Consider the following 27,986-nt stretch of genomic DNA (forward strand, 5'->3'; position numbering starts at 1 on the left):
TACTTAGAGCAGCATTTTTCATATACTTTTATTTCATTTATTTTTTTTGTTATGTTGTTATGTTCAGTTTTTGTCACATGCATATAATATATCGATTACGCAGACGTAGTTGTCTCTTCCATGGCACCTAAGTTCATCAGCTATTTTCAGTTTTCTCGGTTCTAATACTAATAAATGTAATTATAACATATTTTAAGTTTTTCTTTATGCATTGTGTCTTCCACTCGCCTACAGTTCTAGATTTTTCGTGATTTCTGAGTTTTGAGGACTGAAAACAGTCAACCAATGGCGACAGCTGCCATAAGTACACTTAAACTGAACTCGTGCCGCACCTTGCATAGGGCCGCACATTGACATTGTTATGATAAACAATGTGCCCATTGTACAAGACGCATTAAATAGAGAAAAAATATCAACACTACTTACAAACATAAATGCAGTAACAATGGGTATAGGCTATTCTTTTTCTTCGTAAAGTGGTGGTATTTTTTTACGAATATATACTTAAATGTCTATATATATAACAAGGCAATTGTAAATAATATATTTTTACCTTCCTCACATCTATGGTAGTTAGGCGGTGCGCGTGCATGCATACAGACAGTTATGCGAAAAATAGATAGAAACTAGCTTACGGATTATTTACTGCTTATAAATAATACGCTTTCAACATGACCCCGAATTTGAAATTTACAGATAATAAATAGTTGCCGGTAATTTTCATTTATAAAACGGGATACCAACTTTCGCCATTATTATATATTAGTCCAGATCCTCTAAATTGAGAAGGATATGTAGGCAAAAAAGTATGTACTAGTGCAATAATGATAATACTGTAAGCACGTCTGTGTTCAACTTAAACGCACTCTGAGTAATCGTTATTTCAGCTTGTATTGAGTGGAGTAGTCAGCCACATAATCGTAGGCTTAATTTATACGCACAAATAACTAAAAAAACTATTTGTAAAGCAACTGAATATTATTGTTTCTTGTGAAAGTCGACGTCCCACATTCTCAGTAAACAACCAACATGCAGCTAATTCGATTTTATTATTATTGTGATTGTAGACGGATTTTCTGTTTTCCAAACTAAAAGATTCTGTGTTTACATCTGTATACATGTGTACAGATGTAACACAGTATCATTACTGTGTTATGATCTTTTATGTTTGATGTATTTTGGTTTCGTTAGGTGATATATCTTTAAACCTCCAAGTTGACTGCTGGTCTAAAAGGATAAAATAGAAACATTTTGCATTCTACAGCACTATTCTAGTCGATAGGTTTAGGTTTGAAATTTTTGTACAGGTTAAAACACAACTCGTCAACATTTGTTAATGTTTCAATGTTAACAACGCAAAAAGTCATCGTTCTGTCTGTCTATTCAAAAAGCTCGTATTTCCAGCTGGAAGATTCTCACGTAGTTCAATATATGGCATTATGAAGCTATCTACGTTTAGTTTGATGTATCTCGATTCGCGCGAGTATCTCAAAATGTAGGGATCTTGGCAGAAGTGTAATATTTCCCCACTTTTAACCACTGAAGCATTACACGTTGTTGCATTCAAATCAAACTAGCTGGTTGTTACGGAAGTCAGCTTTTCTCGTGTTTAAAATTTTGATTCTTTAAAACTTTTTTCATAGATAGATCAGCGTTCAGGATGGCTGTTTGCTGCTGTTTGGTGTGAGAGAGCGACAATTTACTGTAGTTTTAGGTGTACCCAAACGTACGTGTGTGCGTGCTCCCCTATTGATGTCCCGTCTTGCTAGGTTGTGTTATAGGAAGACATTTTAGATGCATCGTCATTTGTAAAGTTCTATTAACAACGTCATAACATATTCTGGACGTAGCTATTAACAAATGAACGGCGGCGATCATTACGGATACGGTCAGGGGCCTCTTAGCGTATGGTTTTTCTTCCATTATTGATAAACGATTTTTGCATAGCAACATCGCTACGAGATACAATGTCATAATAATGCCGAAATGTAATATCTATATAATGGTATTGATTTTCTTACCGGCATCTTCTCATGTTTATATAATAGAAATAACAACTGTATCATTAGAAGGCAAGTTTTACATTTAATTGTCCCTACATACATGTAAATTATTTCACACCTGTACAATCAAATGTAGCAAAACTCTCTAAATTGTTAATTTGGTCTCTCGTTTCGTACACGTGTACATTTTGTAACATGATGATCTCACACATATATATATATATATATATATATATAGGAACTGCATTCACAAGCGAGCACAATTTAAAACTATGATTATAACAGTAGTGGTTATGACTTGCCGTCCATTTCAAAAAGTTACTTTCTTTCGTATCCTATCGGATTCCCGGGAAGAATAACATTTCCGCAGTGAAAACTAACCGTAGAATTTGTACCTAAATGGATATTGATATCGTATATACACAGGACGCGGAAAGATGTTGGTTAGAACTTTATAAAATGAGAAAAAAACGTCCTATACAATATTTTATCTAAACACCGAAGAAGATTAGATTTAAGCGCGTTCTGCACAAACGGCGCCTTGGTTTCCTCGTCAATTCCGGGTAATCAGAGAAGATATTTGGAGTTGATCTGAGGATTAATTCTAAATGCTTTCCTTGGTATTCTTTGTTATTAGGATTCTACCGCAGCTTCCTTATCTCGGTATTTCGCGCTAATACTATTTATTGTTTTCTCATTGATTTCTACCTTTTCGCTCGTATTTTCGATCATACTGCAGCGATTGCTTTTAATACTTGTTTTTCTTTGTAAGCATTTGCATGCTGCATTATCTCTACAAGACCAATTGTAAATTAATACATAGAATATAGCACTACTCACAACATTTAATCACTCATCTCTCGCTCGTGCTTCTGTAACTCTGTCATTTTTATGAAAATTAATAATAATAATGAAAACTGAACGGTGACACGTCGGCAATACTACCGACCCCTTGTGTTCTCAATACTTGTGTGAGATGTGTGTCTTTCGGTTTTTTTCTACATTAGTTTATCTCTTCCTGTGTTTTTTTGGCCTCGGCCCATCCCGTTTACTTGCAACTTCCACCTTTCCATTTTTTGTTGGTTTGTTATAGCCATACCCTGCTGCCAGGCATCCTCTATTCACTACTCATGCTGCCGGTTCCGTCCAACCTAATATGTAAACTTCTGTCAAATGGAAGTTATGCTAAAGTAGACACTTTGCCCACTTTGCAAATGCTGACTCACGTCTAGTTCACCATAGAAAAATCTGCTCTATGCGTTACGATTCATTACTACTGATATTGCTGTTAAGAGTAGGTGGGCCTGTAGCCTTTAATCCAGTAATCAGGATCAGTCAGGCCGTGAGTACATTTATGAACGTACGTTTTGAAGTTCCTCGAAGTTGGTTAAGCCTGTTTTGGTGGAAACTACGTGCAGTTAATAATATGCATCTACGATAGCCTGCAGTATAGCAATTGTCGTTCACGCGGGTGTCCTCAGTAATAGTTGCATTCTAAGAGGATTTATCGGCGTGGATGCGAAGCCATACAAAAAAGGCAGAATATGGAAAAAAAAAACAAGAAATTGATTGGTGCCCTTTTTGGTTGGTTTTCTCGATGTTGGCGTAATAACACTATCGGCATTACTACGACGGCGACTAATAACGCGATGAATAAAATGATCGATTCCAATGTCTGCTTGTCGCACACTGCACTCGAAAGAAGAAGCGAGTTTATAGAGGGACCTCTTCAAGGGGGTTGATCGGGTTGGCAGGCACAAAGGCAAACGCGTCCCGCAACATGTCGCAGCACACCTTTGAACCATCCGCTGCCTCTGAACTGTGAGTAAAAAAATTAGGGAGTAGGTTTATTATGGAAGTGCATTGAGTTTATTGTTATCTGAAATTGGTTGTCAGTCATCGTGTGAAAATAAATTTAAAGAAGTAATAAACTCATCTCTTGCGCTTAAATGTTCTTGAGTTCTAATCATCTGTACGTAAGGCTTAACCTAGTAACAACAATAGTAAAGGTTTCTATAGCAGGTTACCTAAAGGGGAGGAAGTTCAGGAATCCATGCGGCAACTGATCGAGCACGACTAGCTCGCAAGGACGGCCTAATCTGTGAAGTCGACGGGCGAACGACACCATATCATCAAGGGTGGGATCAAGGTGAAGGCCCTACAACAGTCAGTATCAATAACAACAAAAAAGGCGTTGGAATTCGATTCTGTACGAAAGCATACAGTTTGAAAAATGTTTCGAAGAAAACACCAGCTAGCATTTGTTCACATCGGAGACATGAAAGATGATTCGACATTGACTACGACTGCTAATATCGTAACGTTCAAGGTTGATATGCTTCTGTACCGCGACGTTGTTATGTATCATCACCTGTATTATACATACCAGCAAATATGTAGGTGGTAAACGCGAAAGTAGGTGATCGTCCGCGAGGAGTGGTGAAATGAAGGGTGACGCCGCTAGTGAGTCAATTCGGGCAAACGTTCGTTCAGCCCGCTCCGGATCAGACGACTGTGGAGAGAACCACGGGCGGCCCGGGTTCTGCCATGCTTGATTTGTGCCCGTAAACATCTCTAAGGGCTTGGCGATGTGCGCCTGTATTGGCAGATATCAATTTTTGACTTTATTATGGCAGTCTAGCATGCTTTCGTTACTTTTTATTATAATATGGCAATGATATGTTGTAAGGACTAGTCCTTTAAACGTTTTACCCGATTTTTCTCTATAAGTTATTTGCAAGTTTGCTGAATTCACCTGATATAGCCTTGAAGTGGTATCGTAGACGGCGTCGCCAATTTCCTGAAGGGTGTCTTTCTCTTTTTGACTGCTGCTTTCGCCACTGCTCGCGTTGGAACGACGCTCCTGGAGGGGGTGAGGTGAAAGAAAATATTTTTCAAGATAACCTCAAAATTGTGTAGTAAATATGTCTCATGTTATAATAAATATCCCTAATTTTGTAGTAAATATTCCAAATTTAGGATATTATTTTCTTAGTCTATTGTTTTTGACAGATTTATAAGGTTATCAACATAAAAGTTCATTTTGAATATCGCTACTTAAAGGTGTATCAATTAATATCCGACATCGAGTACGAGAAATTTTTTGATATCCGCTAAATTAAGTACACACTCTAAAGAAAAAACATTTATGAAAATAGTTATGCCGGAATGTCGCAAAACAAGGGAAAATATACCTGTTGATTTTCTTCATTTTTGTTGTTAATGATTTTTACTTGTTCGAGGTGTTCAATAGGGACTTTGACTGGACTACCAGAATCAGGACTCGCCTCCATGTCAACTCCGGCATAACCTGAGTAAAGAAATATTTTTCAAATTCTTTCAGAAAAATTGCATAGAATTGAATTTGATGATCACCATAGACAGAGACCCAGACCGATTTGAAGTTCTGGGGCTGATTAGGTTATACTATGTTGTTGCGCAACTGGTTTCAGCAACAAATAATACTAAATCCATTGGTAAAAACGCCGAAGCCTTGTGATATAGCTGGAACGGAAAAGTTAGAATTGTGTAAAATAGCACTGCACAGCCTTAAAAAGCATTGCCTTTAGTTGGAAAGAAGTTGCCTTTATTGCGGACACGGATACTATTTAGACTAAAAAGCAGCTTTTTTCTAAGCTCTGAGCCTAACTATTTTCACGTATTTGCATCTTAATCTGTTACATACCCATTTCTCTTTTATGTTACATACCCGGTCTCTCTTAATGTACTTACTGAATTCAAGGTGTGGTTCACACAATCCAATAGGAACTCGCTGTCGACATCGCATTGTCTTCTAATAGGTCTTTCGATTGACTAGTTTTGCATTTGAACGCATGCAGAAATCAAGCGCAATCGAGTGCAGTACTCACTGTGAAGGCAATGTAGCAAAAACTCGAGGGGTATCAGCGAGTCCATGGCGCACAAAAGTCGGGAGGGGGATGGAGTAAGTTGCAGATTAAGCGGCGTATACGCTGCGAACAGCCCATCTGGTGGCCGAACACCGAGATGGAGGCATTTGAGAGCGAGAGCCACTGATAAGTTGCCCCCGCCGCTGTCACCACCCACCACAATTTTTTCTCCGCTCCAACCTGATTAATGTTAAACGTTAAACGCGTTGACTCAGAATCGAATATACAGCATAACGTGGACGTATCTATACTCAAGTCATTTATATGGATTTCAAATAATTGACTCACAATCCATTCTTTTCTAACACTACAGTTATACTAACCGACAGCAAAGGGATTATTCACAAGCCATGCATACGCATAAAAGAGTTCTTCTAAGGCACGAGGAAACGGTGCTTGTGGTGCCAGCGTGTAGTCCAAAGATAGCAATGGCATTTCAAGATCAGCAGCCCATTGGCGTAGATAGATTTCGTGCGAGTCGGGCGACTGCGCGATAAATCCGCCGCCGTGCAGGTGGAGAAACATCGTACTCGTCGGGGGATACTCGTACGCAGACGTTGGGGCCGCACCCACAAGAGCGTCCTGATATAGAGATACAATAATCTTATGTTAGTCATATAAATGTTTACAGGTGTTATCGCACAATGGAAACGCTCATCTAATATCGAACGGATCGGAGCTCATTTTGCCAATAGATAAACACATATTATATACCGGTAATTGTTACTGATAGTGAGACTGGCCCATTAGACCGGAAAAATCACGTCTATTTTTATCTGCAACGCAGAACGGCATATTTTTTTTTGCTCAGGACTAGAGTTTCTTAGATTTATTTCCGGCGGCACATTGAGAACAATTTCAAATGAGCGAAATGTAACGTAAATATATGAAATATAACAATAAATAACTGTAATTATATCTACGCGGGTCAAATTTGCTGGTATTTATAACACAAATAACTTGATATAGAATAGTCAACCAGTCAACTCATTAAGCTTGCACATTCTATGAGCATACTAAAAATAATATAGTCCAAATAGCCCTATTATAGCTTACCTGACCCTGACGCCGGACGTGCGAGAATAAGCGTCCCCTAACGGGCTGGGTTGGCACGTGCGACATTGGGTAAGGGACGTCAAGATGCTCCCCCTCGCGATTGAGTTTGAGGGGCTCCAATGGGAGAGTGACACGTTCGCACACTTCAAGCGATGGACATATCCAACCCGGAATACGCTGAATATCGGAAAAGGAGGATGGTCATAATAGTATCCACAGGTATTGTCCGAACCTTGCACTGTGTATTCACACTTGAATATTGAGTATGCCGATTTTATTACACATGTATTTAGATTAAGAAAAAAACGAGTAATCAAGTCCTCCTTTAGAGAAAAAGAAGAAAAGCATGAAATGATAGACGATTTCTTATTAATTGTTATCGCATTATCTTTATAACCTATTAATTTTACCTATGTTCTCTTTAGAGCATAAGTCAATATGAACTTAGAAACAAGTATATTTTTTGTGAACCTTTGTGACCGGTAGTTCATTAAGAGTCCAAAAGCTCTTGAGAAAGTCTACGCTGACATTTCGTACGAGGGAAGCATTGCGTTCAGCTCGCTCGTCGATATCGACTCCATAACGTGTCGAATTGAATAGCGTGGCAGCTAGGGAAGCCACATATGATGATTCATTCCGGTACTGCTCCGAAAACGTGGCCATTGCAATACTGACTGCGCTTAGGCAATTTTGCAACGATTCACACATTGTGAAGCCCAGAAGACGACCGAAAAACGGTCTCATGTCGAACGAAGTGTAGTCTTTCATTAGTGCCTGTAGGAAATAATTAAAACAGGGCCATTGACTTCGATGTTATTTGTCAGGTTTTTTAGTTATGGGATAAACATAATTTGAGTTAATATGAATTACTTGAGGACTTACAATTTAGGGAGTGCAAGAAAAAGTTTTAGCCACACACCTTAAAGTCCATTTTGTCTCTGAGAAACAGTTCCCCGTCATCGGCATGCTTTGCCATACTAATTAGCATGGCTCCAGCTTTGCGAATTTCCTTGGATGCGATTACGCGAACCTGTATAGAATTTAAAAGAAGAAGGGTTACAGATATTTGCCGTTACGAGCATTATAGTTTACATTTTCCGGTTTTACAATTGTATTTGTATAATAAAATACGGTTGTGTTGCGTGCTTTTAAGAAATGCACGCACGATTTAGAAATAATTCACACTATTTATGCAGAACACAAAACTGTGGTTCATACCTATACGGGGCCAAAGTTTTTAAATAAAGAATTAGATCTTGGGACAGTACGGGAAATTTTATTTAGTTACTTATACTACAGCTTCTTTACACGGATTGTTACCTCAACATCTTTAGCGAATTTTCCCGCTCTGAAAAACATTGAGTCTCGTTTTTCAACAATTTGCCGACAGAGGTCCAACGTATTCGATACAAAGCGGTCAACTGAAAAAAAAAAACAAAGTTAACACAGTTACTCATATCTCATCACGTATTTATTTGATTATACACTCACCTTCTCGTTTATTGTCAGTGATGACGTTATTAGCAAGTAAATAAAGCGCTAATCTTACAGCCTCAGTCGACATTCGAAGTTAGAATAAGTGAACGTCAAATGTGCTATAGTAAAAAAAATACATTTCGACCCATACGATGAATGCGCTTTATTTGGACATCAATATGGCTCAATAAATGCTTACCGCCAAAACCAAGTTCATAACAAGGTGCGTCAAAATTATTGTAAAAAATGGATCGCACACTAAATCTTTTTCAGTTTGCGTTGCGGTTCGTTATGGGTCATTTACTCAATGGGTAATATCCAGTTTAGTTAGTATAACGGCAAAACACGCGACAACCTTTCATCTATAGGCAAAACGTTATTCCAACTGGGATATAATTGAGACAGATATTAGTGAATCCCCATGCCGATGAATATTCTATCACAAGTGTTTGATATATTTAGATCCGCTTATATCGTAAGCGAGATATTGATGAATTTTCTAACGAATTGATTATAGAGTTTCTCAAAAAGACGCTATACGTTTTACAGAAGTTTATAAGCTTAGGCGTAGTAGGTCATATTATTGTACCTTCTAAAGGCCATGCCTTGTGAAAAATTGTAACATTCATGGGCGGCTAGACTTCTCGCTTGAACTTACACAAAATATAATATTTTGTACAACTAAACCAGAGTTAAACGTAATTATAAAGACCCGCTGAAATGTATGATAGGACTTTCCACTGAGGCCTAACCCTATCTATTCTATTATCTTGGAAAAATCGAACTATCCCATACCTACATACGAAGCAGGTAAAAAAAACAGGTATTTTGAGCAGGTCTGTTAGTTAGTCTTTAGTTAGTTAACAAATTGTGGTGTGTAAAGAGCAATCCGATTCATGATGGTTTGTGCTTCTTTGACCTAGGCTGTCGCCGGGCTGAGAAAGTCTTCGCGCACAATATAAGCCTATACGAGGGTATCTAAAGCAACCAAGTGGGCAACTTTTGACTTTTGCTCTATAACTGTTGAGATCACCGCGATAGTCCGCGTAAGACAGCAGGTATATAAATCAAGCTATTATTTGAACATTATAAATTGACTGCTGGGGAAGAAAAATTTATCTGGCTGGCTACATATTTCTTTCTAGGATACTATATATTCAAAGCCCTGATGATGTTTTTTTTTTAAAACCAACAGTTATCTCACTATCGAAAAACTGATGCTTACTTTTCCGCTCGATTAGATCAAGCTGGAAGATATCCTGCATTTGTCATTCCTACATTCAAGCATCCCGTTGTTAGGGTCGTACAATCTATAGAAAACCTTTATATTGATAGCCACATTCGTGTTATTAATGCGTGTATTTAATTTGGTTGCGTTTGAAGTTATGAATTTCTACTTTCTTAAAAATGTCTAATCCGTTTAGTGCACAGAGGAATTGTTTATGCACTTTCATAGATATGCTTTGTTTCTATGCCTATGATTGTCAGGTTTATTGGATTGATTACGACGGCCCCGCGTAACAAAAAATAGGGCACATTTAAAGGTAGACTTCTAAACAATCTTGTGTACAAAGCTTCGCCTAATTGTGGTTTATTCGCTTTTTCGGAGCTATGTTACACCATTTTGTTCTTCAGCAGGTCATTGGCTCTAAATGTTCTAGATTCGCTAGCGACCTTGATGCACGCTTCAATATTGTATTAGTTGAAAATCAAGTGGTCTCTCTACATGACTATTCTTAAAGTCCTTTGACAAATTACGATAAAATAAGCCACCCTATTAAAAACACCCCCAGGATCCCTGGGGTATGAATAAAGGACAAGTAAGATACTAAAGGTTGAAATCGCCGCTGACCTACTTTAATATAGGGACAAGCTGAGTTAAAGGCAACAATCCTGGTTTTATTCATCGGAAGTGTTAAAAAAATCAGTGAAACAATTATGGAAAGCTTGAAATTACCGTTCTTGTTTAAAGTGTCGTTTCACACAAAAATAAATGTATCAATATTAAACGGATGCGAAATCTGAATTTAAAATTACATTTTTATGTCGATGGGTTTTTTTGCAGAGAATGAAAAGAAGTCAGTGTAGAAAACGGTATCTAACTAATACGATCCTGCTAATAAATATACAGAATCGTTATTGTTCGACTGGGCTGTCCCAATCTCAGCTCCGGTCTTCTTGTTAAAAGATGCAAAGAAAACCATTTCCTGGCGTCCGCGCCTTGATGATCGTGGGTCTTGACAAAAGCTTATACATTTCTCATACTTTATGTCCAGTACTTAAGCCATTAAGCAGAATTTAAGATGGTTGCTTTTCAACACACATCGAACTGTGTCTACGTCCGAGATGGAGCATTTGAAAATACATCGTGGACTTTTTTGAGATAGTTGACTTTTCGTCGCGCGCAGTTTTGTCATGTCGCGTACGGTCATGGGCTCTGTCAATCGAACTGTCTGAAAATCGTATACAGGACTCGTCGAGGAACCTCAATCTCGTGTTTAAAAGTGTATACACCGCTCAGGCACATAGCTCAAGTACTTTTTCTTTCTCGATTGGAAGGGCTGAATCATGAACTGACGGCCTTTCGCTGGGGTTCTCGTCGAATAAATTTTTTTCGAACGAAATAAGCTGAGGCCCTCAATAGCCATCCTAGAAAATATACTGTCTGTCTGGTGCAATTAAGATGTACATTGAGTGATTAACTTTGGAACCATAGGGACGTCTCGAAAATATTTAGTTAAACAGTTTCCCAGTCTATTTGTTATGATTTATACCCTAGACAAGCGCAATACTATTAGTATTATTATGCTATGGTGAACTATAGCTATTACAGTTTGTATATGCGTCCTTCAGAAAGTTAAATGAGTATAAACTGTCGAGTTTGTTTAGGAATATCGGAACTATTATAGAATCGACATCTGTCTCCCAAGAGCAACCGAGGAAAAAAGCCGCTCCCTTCTTATAGTTGAAGTTTTCGACCACGCACAATTTGATGAATATCTTTGCAAAAATAATTAACATCGGATCAGCGCTTAATCAGACATTTAACCACATAACGTGTACCCAAGTCCATAAATATAATTAAGATCAGTACTAGTCAATTAATGCACCAATAAGCAATTATTAGCGCAATATGTAAATTTGAAATAACGCAGAGAGAGATGAAATTCGGTTTTGTCATAGCGGAAGTCTCTTCGGGCCTTAAGTAAACATTTCAATCCAGAGTGGCATCAGTTTGTCCTTGCGTGTCGTAGTAATAATAGTGGCTCTAGGTCGTAAAGCAACAGCAACATGTTGTACAGAGGTCAGATTAATGTATTTTTTTGCTAATTGTTTTTAAGTTGCGAACATTAGGGCAGGATTCACAGTCTATGGTTAGATCGTTTGTTCACACTATTCAACTAAGCAAATGTTAGGGCCAGACAAGCTGCCTGCATAAATAATTCGTATCCTTAAAAGCCAAGATGTATTTGCCTATTAGCTATAATTGACGCAGGGATCAGAATGGACAACTTTCGGATTTTTCTGTTCTCTTAATAGACGCTGAAAGTTAATCGGAACTGCTCCGGGCAATACTATTATTCCGAGGCTGAATTGTCCCTCCTAGCGAATATTACTTTGGGATATACTTATATTTTATATTAATCTTAACTAACGGTCGAGTACAAGGAGAAGCTTGATAACTTACATATACACAACTATTTTATTTATTATTATTAGTTTTTTCCTACTTGTAGTTAACCTGTTGGTCCTAATCCAACTATTCCTCCTTACCGATTATAGAATAGCTTCGATATCCGTTTGCTTTCGTATTGGCGTCTGCGTCAAACTTAAATGCTATGTCGTGAATTTGCGATGATTTTTTTTCCAATTCGCTTACCGCCCCCAGAAGCTCTACGAAATTTTGCGTAAAATCATCCTGACACGTGCACGCGAAGTAGTCGATATTGTTCTGTAAATAATGCAAGCAGACAACTATTATTGTTTACGTACCACGTGCGCATGTATAAGATGAACATGAAAAGAAAATCATACGCTCCACAGGGCAAATTATGTACTGTTTTTATATCATTTATACCTCGAACAGACATCATAAGCCAATACGACAAAAGACAATAATAGCATAGCAAACACACTAAAGTAAACAACAAACAGCCAATTTAACAGTCAATACAATGTTTACTCCCGGCTAGTAATACGATTATAAAAGCCTATTGACAAAAACGCTTCGAAGTTTTGGTATCCCATGTTATTACGTCAACAAGTTAATTGTATAATATTGCCTTTCTATCAAACCATATGAACTCCAGTAATATTGTAACAAACTAATTAATGGTGTTTAAAGATCACAACTCTTTATTTCTGTCTTACTCACGGGCAAACGCAGGTAAGTACAAATGCAATTAGTTAGTTTACTAATTACTAATTAGTCAAGCCAAGTGTCTTTTGTCTTATTCCAATTTTCTCTAATGTGTCTCAATTGGATCCTCTCTTGTACGTTCTACACTGCCTGCATAAATAATTAAATTTAAATATATACCATTTATAAACGAACGAACTTTTATTACCAAACATGTGTGTATGGCTGTTCCAGCAACAATTATATACGTATATCAGCACTACAATATGCATTGTTGGGCATGTCCGTCGCTATTGCTCTAAATACGCTAAGTGTTGATCGAAATTATGAAGAAAGGCACACTTTCGCCGAACCTACATTTTTTGTCTAATTGATGCCTGAGCAATGGATCAGTACCTCGAAAATAGCAGATGTCTACGGTTGGTCGCATAAGCGTTTGTTTATAGACTTCCGCCAGGTATAGGTTACTACTGGTTCGAATCCGCTGTGAACAGCAAACCTTCGTAGAATAAGTTGAAGACTCGTCTATCTGAGCCGTTTCCATAGAAAACGAGGAGGGAATGAAGGTCTGTTCGTGATTATTCAGGCCAAGTGGTTCCTTCTGGAGCGTCAAGTTGGCATTCGAGATCTAGGCGCTCCTAAAAAGCATCAAAGGATTATGCCTGTGTGACGATCTCGTGAACTACCTTACTGTAGGGTCGCAGACTCATTCCATGGTCCTTGTGAAGCTTGCACGTGATTACCGAATGGACCAAGATATAGGCAAGCCGAGTCGTTGTTAGAGTCAATCAGCAGTGTACAGAGCCGTTTTCAAGGTAAAATTTCGCCGCTAACAGCAGCCAGACCCGCAGCGTTTCCATGGCATTGAAAGAATGACTCGCCTTGGATGCACAGCCCTTGAGGGAGATGACAGTACTTTAGCTCAATATTGAAAGAATACAGTGGGCAGATTTCAAGTACGGGCTTTCAACAGGCTCCTGCACTAGATCAAAGGGAACACCATGGTGTTACATGTAAATTGCAATCATGCTTTGCCATTCCGAGAAAACGGATGAACGTCTAATTAGTTAATTGCGCAGCGGGTGCTTAAACGCTTTCACAATATCCTCAGGTGGCTCGGTGTGAAGGTTGCCGAACTTTAAATTCTAGGGAGTCAAACACGCATTCTCGGATTTTCTGGCCCTGTTCGAGAAAACCAGTACCTAGAGAGGCTATCAATTATTGAATATGCTGAGGTGCGTACGCACAAAACTCAAGGGGAGGTCTCAGGATAGGAAAAAGACGGAAAATGCTGTAGAGGACTAGACGACCTCGCTACAGGGAATTTGGCACTTATTTTTAATCGGCAATTTTTTTTAATTGCCGACAGAATAGGCTGTCTATTTATTATTCAGTTTATTGTAACGCTAAAAATGTACGCGCTCCGACACTGTCAAAAAAGATCGACGTTTCGTCTATTTGTTAGTAAATTCCTTCGAGAGGATTCGTGTAGCAGCCAAATGTTTTTTGCGTCAATTCGTGCGGCACTCAAACATCGAGCTCTTTTTTTGTAGTCAGCTATCTTCAAATGGCTTAAGAACGTTTAGTGAGTGTTTGCAGTTCATGGTGCTATTAGTGGTGGATGATTTTAATTATATAACATATGGGTGCACGTGTCGATCGTTTTTAGCTCTTGCAATGATTTCATCAGATTTTCACAATTATTTCATCAACTTTCACCGTCACTTGTCGACTACTACGAGAAGAATTTTTCACTCCGAAGCAAGTGATATTATGAAGCAAAGTGACATAGCCATTTTCAGGTCGTCTCTTCGGGTGACGCATCCGTAAATAGTACTAACTTTTTCACGGACCAGGGCAGCATTTGTGCCTTTACCGTAATAAAATTGCAGACATTTCTGCAGGAATTCGCTATTTGTGATCATGACGATAAAGGCGCTTCTACCACAGGCTTTGTCGTAAGTCAAAAGGACTCTAACAGGCTCACACATCTACTGTCGAATTTCGGCTTTCGTATAGCACCGTCTCGACACGACCATATGGAACTTCAAGCTATCTAGCTAAGAAAATAGGTAATACTTTTTCAGCAGCAGAATTTAAGAAGGCCTACATTATCTCCCTTATTTATATCAATAATATATCCCGGAATACGCTCATTGCTGTATGGCTATCGTTGACTCGCCGTCGTTTAACTTGTAGTCGCTATTCTTGTACGACCACGTACAAGGCGTATGGTAAAATAAAAACCACTGTTTTCATTGTCGCTGTTGTCTAACCATTATTGTCCAAAAAAGTCGCTTCAAATTAACATCGACACCGTTTACTCCGCCGAAAAGCGGTAGCACCGGCTACTACAGCAACGGTGACTGTGCCAGCCAGATGAATTCAAAATCAGCTGTGAACGCTTTTCGAAGCGGCATGCTGTCGATGGTCCTCTAGCTGCTGTTGCTTTCGACGAAGCCAGATTTTCTGAGAAAAATAACAAACAGTGTGGCATAAACCTGTAGGATAACGATATCTTCAAACACACAGATTTCATTGCTGCACCATTACCGATGTGCCAGTTATGAACAGACCTTATAACTCTGGACATAGACAGAAACAACTGCCAAATAGGAGGAAGGCTGGAAAGTAAGCAAAGCTGCTGGCCTGTGATTCCGAGCGCTGCTATTAATACTCAGCCAAAAGTTATTATTGACGACGATATTTTCATTCTATAGTGTAATCAACATTTTGAGTAAAATATCTTATGAGGTATCATAAACGTGCTATATAGTACCTAATATAGTATGCATATGGATGTAGATACTCAAATTTAGGTCGATACGCGCGTAGCACCCACAAATTCAAATGATGTTTGTATTATTTCGCTGAAATGTTACATTAAGATACGAGTATAGACAACAATTAACAACTAACACTTTATTTTTTTTATTTTACCATTTAGCTATTCCGAACTTTTATACCCTTGCCTTTTTTTGGCTGGCTCAGCTAACTAACGAGTCGCGATTAAAATCGCGACCTATAGAAATGAACGTATTTACAAGATAATACGAACTAAGGAATGTTCAATAAACAAATTTCGAAATAAGTTTGTCTGTATATTCTTACTCAGCAACACAGACGTAGACCGGTGCGCACACTAAGGAAGTACACAAATGTTAGTAGTAGCAGAAGAACGGCTTGAAGAAAACCGGACGCGTAATATCGATAAGGCTATTGTTAATTTATATATATACATACAATGTTGCCGAATTAATGAGAGCTTTAGTTTAAACTTACGCGTTGCTTCTTCTACCCAATTCCCGATCGATTGCGCTGCGATTACGCCCACACGATTACGTGAATTAGGCAAAGTTGCAAGGATATCCTATGTATAGACAGACCCGACACGATCAGTTAGTTTTGTATAGGCGCTGTGGTTTCTGCAGTAGTAGAGATGACCCAACAGGGGGAATTACATAGCAAATTAGCTTTAGAGTCCGATTTTTGTAGCAGTAGTGTCCGTCGATGTCAAATGAATAGTTCAACCGTATCTCTAGTCGTCCATAAAACGCACATGTGTACTTATTTAAGAATCAGGGTGAGCTTATATTATCTCAATTGGAGCATGTTATGTGGTTCGCATCTCCCCTTAAAATAGATTTAGTAGCTTCGCGGATATTCAGCTGGGACAAGCTGCAGGCCATCTTGCATCGACGTCCGCGAATCAACCAAAGCTGAAAGTGCTGCTGATTAAAATGACACCTAATAAAATTCAGTTACCGGATGAGATAGATATTCGTCATGAATTCGCTGTTTGCTTCTGCTGGTTCGGTAAATAAGTATAAAGATCTGCATTTTCCACTACTGTTTGAAAAAATAGCATTATGAATGAATATATCGTCGCACGTCTGCTGCTGTGACACATCCCATGAATTGCCGACAGCTTCTCGTTAGTTTGTCACTAATATTGGATCCTGTTGTTTTTAGTGCAAATCCGCTTAAGCTCTTACGTGGCCATTACTGCATCTTCATCACATTACTGGTGACACTAGAAAATCGATACAACTAAGCTAACCAGTGGTTTTGCTCTCATACGGATTCGCTTTCTCAAGCTCAGCGTTGACCTCGAACCCGACAGTCGCTTCTAATCACAGACAGAACAGGATTTAAGATATGAGAAATAACAAGCGCGGGCTGTAGAGTTTTCTTTTTTTTTTTTCTCTTGCTAACTATGCAAAAGCTGCCCCATAATGACCTTATTGCTTAAACAGGCTCTAGTACGACGCCCCCTTTTCCTCACGGCTAGAGATACACACACTTTTCTTCTCGATCTATACATTACTACATACAAGCAACGTCATGTAACGTTTTCGAATCTTATTTGCCAACATAGGCCCGCTGCTGATATTGATGGCTATATTGTATTAAAATATCGTAGCTATAATAGCAACTAACATGACGGGCGACATCGTCATTAATCATTTAACGTGTGTTGTTATTATCAGACATTCTGTTTGCTATAAATAAAGAAACCAGTACTGAAAGTCTGTGAGTTATGGCTGCAGGTAGTAATACATCATAAGTAGAAGTACTAGGTGCTTGTTGCATTTCGAATGAGGATCATGAACCGACACGATTCTGACCACGATTTGAACGATAGCCCGGTAACAGTAACACGTAGCTCACGGGCCCCTAGCTGTGAACCCGTATTAGATATCAGCAATGGCACCAATTTTCAGCGAAGTTGAGTCTGGCGTAGCGAAGCTAATCCTAGTCCTGTGCTAACACCATCCTGTTTTGTTGAGAGCGGATAAGAATGATGAGCTTCTAGCATTCCAGTCCAGCTAGGTCAACGGCAAACAATTTGGTTGTCTCGCTGTGAAGCCACTGGGTACCGGGTAAGGCCTTGTGGTGCTGTACCAGGTTACTGCTATGTTGTTCGTGGCATTGCTGGACTTTTTACTGCTTAAAGGACCACTATTGACGCGATAAATGGCAGCTGTCCAACATTTGAATGCTCATTACCTTAAGATGATGATGACGACATTGGTGGCGCTACTATTGCTATGACGACAACGATGACTATTCTAGTATAGTCACTTTGGCGCGTAAAAGCCAACCATCCGCGTCAGCACACGACTATACAACAACATGAAATATAATTGTATATGTACGGGCGGTAATGTCAAAAAAATTAATATGTTTATGTCCTTTAGAGCGTCACATATACCTGTGTCTAGTGAACGTATATGGATTTTTCGTTGTAGTGCAGCTACCAGCATTAGGGCTAGGCTAAAAAAAACTTGTACAACAAAATCTAGATCGAGACCGACAAAACTAATATGTTAGTATTTAATTATGTTTAATATGAAACAGTGTTACTAAATTATTATGATTATTATACCAACTACACGAAACAGTGAAAGGATATTCTTTGGTATAACCTGATATGGTTTGCTCCCAATTTGCTGTGGAAATATTATTATATTACGTAGAGTATTAAATACTTAATGCAAACGAAAATTCATCTATTCGATGAGTTCGATCTAGTTCGATTAATTTAGCCTAGAAAAATAGTCAAGAACGAATTTCAAGCCAAGCAATAATCACTCACGTTCCTTGGCATAATAGAGTATACGTACAGAAGAATATGAATTAAGAAACAGCTTAGAATCTTGTTCACTGTACACTGTGTACTGCTTCGTACCGCGCACACGTTCGCATCCCGTTAACGGTGCTCTGGGTGAAATACAGAACACGATATTTCAAACAAAGTTTGATCGACACCTCGATCATCTTTGTTTTGTCGGCAGCTAACGAACAACGTTATTGCGCAATGGAAAGCAATGCTCGTGCTTCACACTTGTTGAGTGTGTCCCGAGCCCACGTAACAGGTCAATGTGAATCAGTACTTCTCTTCGGCAGCGAAATCTGGAGCAACTCATACGTTACGAGAAAAATAATTTTGTAAGACAACTCTCTCTATCTTAAAGTCTATTGTTGCTTCGGCTAACATGGCTGTACAAATTTATATCCGGCGCAAACTTATTGGGCCTATTTCACTATCGGGCTGTTCATTTTAAAATACCATAGCCTATAGCGATCATCGAATTCCATTGATACTTACGTTCCGTTGGCTCGCAGGTGCTATCATCTGCGCTTTAATATTTGAAACATGCAAACTGCTCAATAAAGTAATAGAATTTTGCGTATGACGTTTTCTCCAACCATCCTCAAAGCGTCGTACGTTGTTCTTTTATACGTTTCTAGAGTTTAACATCATCAGTTTCGTTCATCGCTATATGCTTTACTATTAGATGGTTATCGTCTATGATTAGATTTTTAAACCCGAATAGTGAAATACTTAGACACTCGTTTACAGCTGTCTTCTGCAATGTGACTGCAAATATGGAGCGAACCAGTTGATGATCTAAAAGCTGTAGCTATTTTGGTTATGACGAACTATTTGACACGGACTATTTGATGTTAAAAAACTGGGCAGACCTAACAGTAGTCTTGGCACTAGTAAACCGATTATTATTATTATGAGGAAAGAGTCGAGCCATCGGCGAAGCCAAAAGACGAGCAGGTCTTTTTCATAACGAACAAACTACACTGGCAAAACAGAAAATTATAGTTTTAAATCGTAATGTAGAAAAAATAGAGCACTAACTATATTCGGGCTCTAGGCAGTTTTAATTTTAGAAGTGAACCTGTTAAGGCTATATGCAAATGAGGCCTGCACCCAAAATAACCGAAAGGATTTCTAATTAACTACAGGCTCGTTAACAAGATATCGAAGCAATTCCAACCTGACTCACCTGTAAGGTCTGCTGTAGAATCCCAAACATGTACGAATCCAAAGGCGGATCCGGGCTTTGTGTAGTTTCTTTCTGCATTGCTTCTTCTTCACGCGCTAGTTACAGTTTGGTTTTACAGTAACGCTGATTTTCGATAACGACAACTCAAATATAGGTCAGTTTTTTTCTAGGATAAAAAACAAAGTACTTTTACAAGAAGAACGACAAATTCCTTAGAATCGCAACAGTTGTCGTTGGATATGCTGCTTAGAAAAATTACGAATTCTTTAACAAGTTTCCGGTAGCCGCTCGCTCACATCCAGTTCGGCTTCTAAATACCACTATTTTTTTATCAGACTGAAGCAAGAGGCTAGTCGCACTACTCCTGTCCCCAAGCCCCACGACTCACCCCGGGGTCACCCCACCACAACTCAAATCCACACAGGTGTACGGACTCAATAATTTGCTTTTTTTCTTCCTTCCATTTACAAAACACAGAGCACTCTCGATACTCGCAGTGCGTTAGAGCTGTCAAACCGCAATATTGCGGCTAGCGAGAAGGCTCTGACAACACAAGAATGATGGCGAAAAACATAATCGAGATAGCCTCAACTCGTAAGTCATTCGCGTGACTATTTCCAACCGTAATATCAGCGACCTCTAGTCAGCATCGCCTGGACTCATCAGCGCTAGGTTCTAGTAGGGTCTTACGCTCGTCGTATTGCAACAGGTCGGCAGCATTTTGGTTTGCATTGCCTTGCGCATCTGGCAACTGGCAACAATCTGTCGTCAAGACAGTCCTCGGTTGCTCCTCGGCTGTCAACGCCGTCGGTCCGTCGTACGTTGCTGACGGCTTGCTATCTTTCTCAGACTCACTCTTTCCCATTGTTTGTATACGGCGAACCGTCGTCCTTTCCGTTTTTGCCCTATACCTTTCATTTACTTTGCTGACTGCGTATTCGCAGCGAACAAGGCAGAAGGAGAGAGAAAGACTTACGATAGGAGAGGGTAAGGAAGAAGCGAAGGCGCGTAGGAAGTTCAATTTCGAATAATTTGCCGATTGGCGAAGAACTGAGTGGCCGTAGTTGCTTTGTGTGCTGGGGGTGGTGTAGTTCTTTCAGCATAGCGTTTTGCTACGAAAACAGTTTGTAGATTTTTTTTTTTGAAATCGTTTACTTGTCGTTAAGTCAGTTTTTTATTCAGAGAAGATTGTTTGTACTCAGCAACACCACATTCGCAAACTGTATTATACAATTAATTTACATTTTATTAGGAGGAGAAATAGTCTGTTATCAGTATAAATTAATAACGTTTATATGGGCTTATTTACACCGATTTCGGTGTGAGGTAGGCTGTTACAAATACGACGCTGCCGTTCTTTTTGCACTAGCCTCCATCGGAGATATTGAGCTTCGAGGGCCTTTAGTTCAGAACCATTGACCGATGTGCCAAAATCGTGAACCTTGATTAGCTTTGTGCGGTTTAGTTATCGAGTTGTAGATTACGAAATGTACCACAACGTCGTAACGGCACTCAGTGCGCTCTAGCAAAATTCTTTCGAATTTCTGCCTTTACGATGTTCAGCTTGGCCTTTCAATGATCAGTAGGCTGTCGGTGTGGGTAGCAAAGGAAACTAGAAACTGCAGAAGCTTTTGTGACAACGCGAGCAACCCGTCGTAACGTGAAGAAAACATGCAAATGCATGCTTGGTAACTTCCTTAAGCTAGGCGTTTTTAGGTTTGTCTTATTTCTAGAAATCTCGCCGCAAGATGTAAATGGTAATGTTTAGATTGCATAGTTAATTAGTTGGAGAACCGAGAGACAATAAAGTTAGGTCAGACAATAGATTTTTTAAAGTCCACTATAGCTAATGTTCTTGATTAGTCATTATTATTCTTGCATGGCTTGTTTTTTTCTCTGCAAATCATCTGTTCGCTAACTTCGCGCACTTTTAAATTAACGTACCAAGTGAAACATGAGAGAAGCGCATTTCGGGCTAGTTAGAATTCGATTCTTTACACTTAGATAGTCATCATGCAGTTGATAGACGCATTAAGAAGCATCATCAAGAAGCAACATTGTCATAACTTATGGTGGAAGAAATGTAGTTATCTTCTCCATCTCTACGAAGTGCAGAGTTGTCAACTGCTTCAGATTATGCGAAGTCTTACTGTTTACAATAAAACTAACATTTCTAACGTACGCCTTTGCTTGGTGTGGTTGGCCGCCGGCCGGAATAGTTTGCCTGAGCTCTGCCACAAATATAAGTATTTCTTACAATATGCGTGCCCGACCAAATAAATCTATATATTAAAATTATAACGAGCCGTTACCCACAGTTTCACGGTATTGGGAGTACCCTCTCAATATTACGCAGGATCTTGAAATACGTACAACGCACTTCTGTTGTGTTCTACATAGGTAGATGCGAAATTTACCTGTAAGACATTGGTTTACGAAGGTTTCCGCGTAAAACGCTGTACTTAATTCATTTTTATATATCAGTAGCATTATTTGGCTTTTATACAGTTTTATGATAAAATCTGTGATCACCCAAAGTAATGACGTGTTATTTATAGCAAAGCGGTTTGCTTTGACGTTCGTTTTATATTCCGTTATATCACCTGTAGTTACCACACTGATCCAAGCCGGCGTTCAGATTTCCGTTCGTGGAGGAGAATTATGCTTAAGCTTTTTCTGTCAGGAGAATTTCCTATTGAAGCTCACTTACGCTTGTAGTATCCAAGGCCATTGGATGTTCCGTGTTATAAAAATTTGTGTTTGATTTGTTTTACTTTATCGAGGAGGAAATTCATTTTACGTACACCTATCTGCCGCACAGGGCATATAGGCTTTTAGATAGTCGTGTCACCAATGCTCCCAGGTGCTGTGGGATTCGCGCTCTGCTGTTATATAAATATGTGAGACGGAGCGATACGCGCTTCCTTAGTGAAGGAAATCTGTAATATCAGCGCTAGGACTATTTCAGCAGCCTTGTTTATTTCAGCCACTTAGATTTCTTCGACGGCTAATCGCATCGTATACCATAGCCTTCAGCGTTTCAGTTATGTTTAACTGGAGATTAAATGCGTGCCCATTAGTTTTGTTTCGAAAATCTCATCATTTTTAGCCCATCATTTTTAGCCCTAGTGCTCTTCTTATTCTAAGTACCTAGATCTTATTTTTCTAAGACTATTTTTTTAGATTAATCCCTACAATGCTTCAAGGTATGACCAGAAATCTAGGCGTACTTCGTGAAACGCTGGTCCTGAACGGCTGCAAACGACCTAACTACATTAACGTCCGAAAACCTTCATTTCCTCACAATGTTAGTCCCTTAAGCATCAGTACGAGACCCAAGTAACCCCGACAATGTTTCTGCTTTTTTAGGAGCACATCAGTGAGCTGAAATAAACCTACAGTTTTATGCATGGTAGGTATCCGAACCTATACCAAGCGTTTTGATGCAGACCGTGTCCTGGTTTACCATAAATATACATAGTACCACGCTTTGATGATGCCCACACTAAATCTATTGTGTGAAGTGGAAGGTGTTTGATGTTATCAGAAACTTCTATTATTATGTATTCCAGGGCTTCGTCGAAATCGCTATTTAATAAGCGATTCAGAATTTTAACTGGAAGTTTTTTTATTCCGAAGATGAAAAACCCCACGGATATTTCAGATAACCGCGGAGGCCTTGGCTTCGGCACACTATTCGAACATCGATATCTGTAATAACTCTAAAGGTAGCATTGTTTTCTCTACTTTTTGCTTTGTGGTACTTGGTGACGGCTGACGATATGCTCACTGGATCGAGCACGTAAGTCTTTCGTTGCAACGTGCGAACAGTTTGGACGAGTTTTGCATTGCTTAGGAAAAAAGGCGCGATCGGTAGAAGGGCCTGCAATCACTCTGAATGAAGAATTAATCAGGGTATGTGCTATGGGTTTATCAGAACTTGTAAACATAAGGATAAAATATTTCGTTGCATACTGTACAGATTATGTAGTTTTTTTGTGTCTGCCTTGTGACCGTCGAAACCTAACCCCACGTGCGAATTTCCACAAGGAGGGTACCATTAGACGGCATTTTTATGGCTTACGTCTGTGGTCTCGGTTTCAATAAAAATCACAGAAAGTCGAGAGGTTGTAAGTAAGCCGAACGCCAAACCTGACAGATAGGTACCTCCATAAAGAGATAATTATCTCCCTATAAAGGTACTAGACAAATGAAAAAGGAACCACCGCGAAGACCTTGATACAGAATCTAAGCGTCGATATGTACAAAAACTAACATTATCTTTCCCTATCTCCACAGCTCCTTTGGGGTTTGGTGGCATTTAGGAATGTGCTTCTCGATCAGGCACGCAAATTCTTAGTCGCCACGTGCGAATAGTTTGGACGATGGCCTATTCTCGATATTCGACATCAAAGCGAAAAACAACCTTCATTAAATACTACTTTTACTAAAGCCCCGAGCCGCTACCGGGTGCGGCGTCATTATCCAGGTTTAGTCCATACATGTAGTTCGTGCAAATTTTGTGCATTTTATATAAAAATGATTGAAGTTTACGTGTTTAGAAACCCACTTTTTTACCTTGTAACAATCGTAAGGAAACACTGAGTAGGCTTCTACTCCGTATTGCTTAGGAAAGATGCCCGCAAGTTTTAGAAGGGCCTGCGATCACTTTGAACTAAGCACTAATTAAGCTACGTTCTATACTATCAACTAGAACCTTTAACCGTAATCGACAGAAATTAACGTTTCTATTTCACTTTAGAAATGCCGCTTCTTTGCGTGTTGGCTTTGTGACCGTCCAAACCTAACACCCCATGCGAATCTCCACAAAGAGGGTACCACTAAACGGCATTTTTTATGGCTTACATCTGTGATCTCGGTTTCATTACAAATAAAATGGAAAGTCGAGAGGTAAGTAAGCCAAACAACAGAAGCTGACAGTTATGTGCCTCCATACGGGACCGTTGAGTAGGTAAAAATAAACAAGACAACGGCTTTTTTATAACGGCAACACTTAATATAACTCGTTGCGAAGACGTGGCCAGAACTAGAACTGCCCATAGCACGTGTGTGAACGAGAGCACATTACTTATTATGCTATCATAAACAGTGGAAATATTTTAGCTAGCATTGTCTTTCCCCACCTTCACGGCCCTTTGTGGGGCTCGGCGACGATTAGGAATATGCTTACTGAATTGGGCTCGCAGGTCAACTGGTAGCTTATGTACACGCCCCAATTCGAACAAGGGCCCAATTCTTGTTATACCGCACTGAGAAGTTGAACAGCTTACGGCATGACTGCTCACACTCGAGCCTCGGAACATAGTCGACGACAGAGCCATCAAGACTTGTCCCTTCATGCGGTTTTTGAGTGGAACATCCTTAAACTAATGTTTGTTGTAACAGCACAATCAGACTCCACGTTTAGAGAAATGAACGTTGAGCATAAAAATGCAGTAGAATTCATATAACTTAGCATTTGGACGTATACGTTCTGCTAGAAAAACGTACACGTCAGTAACTAAGTAAAAAAGGATCAACCTGAAGAAGCAAACGTAGAATATGTGTAGCTTGCCAAAGCAACTACAACGATTGTGAGACGGCATCGTTGATTTTACTACAAGCCCTCATTTTCGCTTAGGTTTCAGATGCACGCTAAAACAACATAACGTACACTATACACTAAGCCAGTTAATAAGCTCTGCTTAATCAGCGATTCTGATTTAGCAAAACAAACTTTCAGAACCGCGGATCGAGAAATCATTCTATAATTAAGATTTCTACACGTCGTTGTACTCTTACAGCACTATCTGATATTCGCAGAAAAACCAAAAAACATTGCGTTGAGATTTCTCTACGACATGTCAAGGTAGTCCATACGTGTATCAATAAAGTTAACACTAAGAGGTTAGAGCTTCAGTGACTCGTTGTGAGCCCTTTTGATAGGCAGTAAAAGCGTTTACAGGCCATTACAGCAGTTGTAAGGGCAGCTATCCTATATAGGATAAAGTCCACTAGAAATGTTTAGTTAATTGTTCAAGGAGTTGTTGGCCCCCGTGAGCTTGTTTAAGACTCATCGAGGCCTATTTGCCACTTGTTGTCGTTTCGCTTGTTCTGTTTAAAAGCCAACCCATGAAGTCAGTCGGCTCATGCCGGTACAAGCCAAGATACACAACTACATGCTACAGGTCAGAAAAAGATCGTTTTTAGCTTAAATGTGGATGCGCTGTATATCCGAACAGCGGTAAACCGATGAACGGTGACATTACGACCCACTTTCTTGTGCCTCACGTTTTGTTCGAGCGAGCCAATCAGTCGCTAACGCCCGGCTTGGAGTGCGAGGAAAGACGTGCTCTTCGTAGTTCGCTGTATGGCGTGCGTACATGCTGGTCATGAGTGAATGAAGTTTGCGAAATAGTTTTAGCAGTAAGGAAAGCTTTGTTGAGCAATGTCTAGAAATTTAGACAACGCCCAGTAAATCTTTATTTTTGCTTGGTATAGGCAGACTTGGCAAGAAGTAGCCAATATCTGTATTTGTGTCAAGCAGAACGTATTTTTGAATGTGTCTGAATTAAGGTAACATTTTTGTTATTGCTGTGAGCCAACAGCTTAATTCCGATTCGTCAAAAAAGAATCCGAATATGAATAAATCGACTCAAATGTATTTTTGCTTGACTTTTGTCTCTCCGAAACTAGATGCAGCGATGCGGAAAGGTTGAGTCACAAGCAGCTTTTATAGTATATATGTATTTTTCAGTAACACCTCGATCGACAATCCTGATTTAACGGTCACTGTGGAATCCGAGAACTTGAGACAGCCGTCAAAAAAAGCAGTACCAAGAAACTCCTATCCCTCACCTAATCGGTAATTATGTTGCTTGCCGGAAGGGCGCCAGTCATTTGCCAGGCCTATGCATGACATACGAATGGCACATGTTTAAGCAAGCGACCAATTCAAAACTACTAACAGATATTGACGATTGTTGCCTGGAGTGACATTCAGGTGTGTGCATGTCGGTGCCTACGTGCATGATTGCGATGTCTATCAATAAAAAGATTTCTGTAGCAGTCTTTTACCCTGAGCTCGGCATCGGCCAGTTCAGGTCCTGAACTGCCCAAAATCTGATGTAGCTGTGTCATTTTCAGGCGCGAAAAGTACGTACAATCCGCGCTCTACAGGTTGCATATGCCAGCAGATGAACTGTTTGATACGCACGAACGGATCTCGCTAATACAGCGCCGTTTACATTGCCAGCAATAACATTAATATAATGTTATGGCACTTTAATATATAAAGTGCCATTACTTAAATATACGATTAATTATTTGTTCATGTAACATTTGACAATACGATCCGCCATCCCACCCCCAAAACACTGTTTAGAGGTGCGATAGGGGATTAACGAAAAAAAAATTACAGCCGTGTCGGAAACACTCGTACTTAGTCGGTGTCGTGGATCCTGCGTTTTCTTCCATCCGGTTGAATAAACACTAGCTAAAAACAAAACCTGTAATAAGATAGTAACACAACATTTAGTATCTAAACTTCTGGTAAAAACACAGAACTGCTGTTTCACTAATAATAAATTTGTATGCATTCGTTCATATGATGCAATTTTATTTTGATTTTTTTATTTGTATAAGTCTTGCAAATAAGCGCTGTTAAAACATGTAGCTAGCATTGTTTTTCCCCACCTTCACAGCCCTTTTTGGGGCTCGGAGACGATTAGGAATATGCTTACAAAATTAGGCTCACAGGTCTTCCGTTGCCACGAGCAAACATGAATAGGACGAGGGCCCAATCCTTGCTATTCCACACCGGGTATCTGAACAGCTTGAAACCGCTGCTCACATTTGATCCCAGGATATGGCCGACGGCAGATACCATCAAAGCCACTCCCTTATGTGGACATCATCACATGTCGTTCCAGTAAAAAGACAGCAGTTTTCACTGTATCACGTAGCCAGCGACTGTTTCGTACCAGCAGCTTCCAATAAACGTGATTCTCGCCAAAAAGCGTCGCAAAGACAATCCAACAGGCACATAAGCTGCAGATAGCTATATTGCCTTAATTCACTACGATTTTAGATACAGTGATTGATAACAGAAGTCTTTGAAATTCACACGTGGCGACGCCATTAAATCAACAAAACAATACAATAGTACCTTCTAACAAGAACTGTAGCGTAACGTACATACCTGACATATTAAACACTAACCGGGACTCCATAGCGAAGTTTCACAGGTCCCTAAAGAAATACTAACTATAAAAAATTTCATACTACTACGGAAACACGGAACTTGCTTCCGCTACGTTCAATTATCGTAAGCAAAAAGGATATCCACGAGCCAATTCAGCAAGTTTATACACAAGGC

At 39.5% G+C, this 27,986-nt stretch overlaps 1 protein-coding gene across 8 annotated transcripts; it reads right to left on the bottom strand.

Annotated features, from left to right (window-relative positions):
• Positions 1–9: 9 nt before the first annotated feature.
• On the bottom strand, positions 10–27,970 carry Hsl (hormone-sensitive lipase). 8 transcript variants are annotated; one of them, XM_086979483.1, is made up of 15 exons: positions 27,810–27,970; positions 19,610–27,117; positions 18,496–18,719; positions 12,218–12,395; positions 8,288–8,388; positions 7,887–7,997; positions 7,439–7,741; positions 6,968–7,144; positions 6,235–6,493; positions 5,873–6,091; positions 5,198–5,313; positions 4,759–4,866; positions 4,390–4,599; positions 4,031–4,161; positions 10–3,822 (listed from the first exon to the last, which is right to left on the bottom strand). In XM_086979483.1, exons 5-15 carry the CDS (start codon positions 8,324–8,326, stop codon positions 3,717–3,719), a joined length of 1,779 nt encoding a protein of 592 aa, XP_086835609.1. In that variant the 5' UTR covers positions 8,327–8,388; positions 12,218–12,395; positions 18,496–18,719; positions 19,610–27,117; positions 27,810–27,970; the 3' UTR covers positions 10–3,716. The 8 variants fall into 8 exon arrangements, with proteins under 8 accessions (XP_086835609.1, XP_086835608.1, XP_086835607.1 ...); XM_086979482.1 differs by having other exon boundaries at positions 18,431–18,719; XM_086979481.1 differs by lacking the exon at positions 18,496–18,719 and adding an exon at positions 16,086–16,173 and having other exon boundaries at positions 27,810–27,969.
• Positions 27,971–27,986: the final 16 nt, after the last annotated feature.

The sequence above is a fragment of the Varroa destructor genome, unplaced genomic scaffold (genome assembly GCF_002443255.2).
Source record: "Varroa destructor unplaced genomic scaffold, Vdes_3.0 BEIS01000002.1, whole genome shotgun sequence".
Taxonomy (NCBI): domain Eukaryota; kingdom Metazoa; phylum Arthropoda; class Arachnida; order Mesostigmata; family Varroidae; genus Varroa; species Varroa destructor.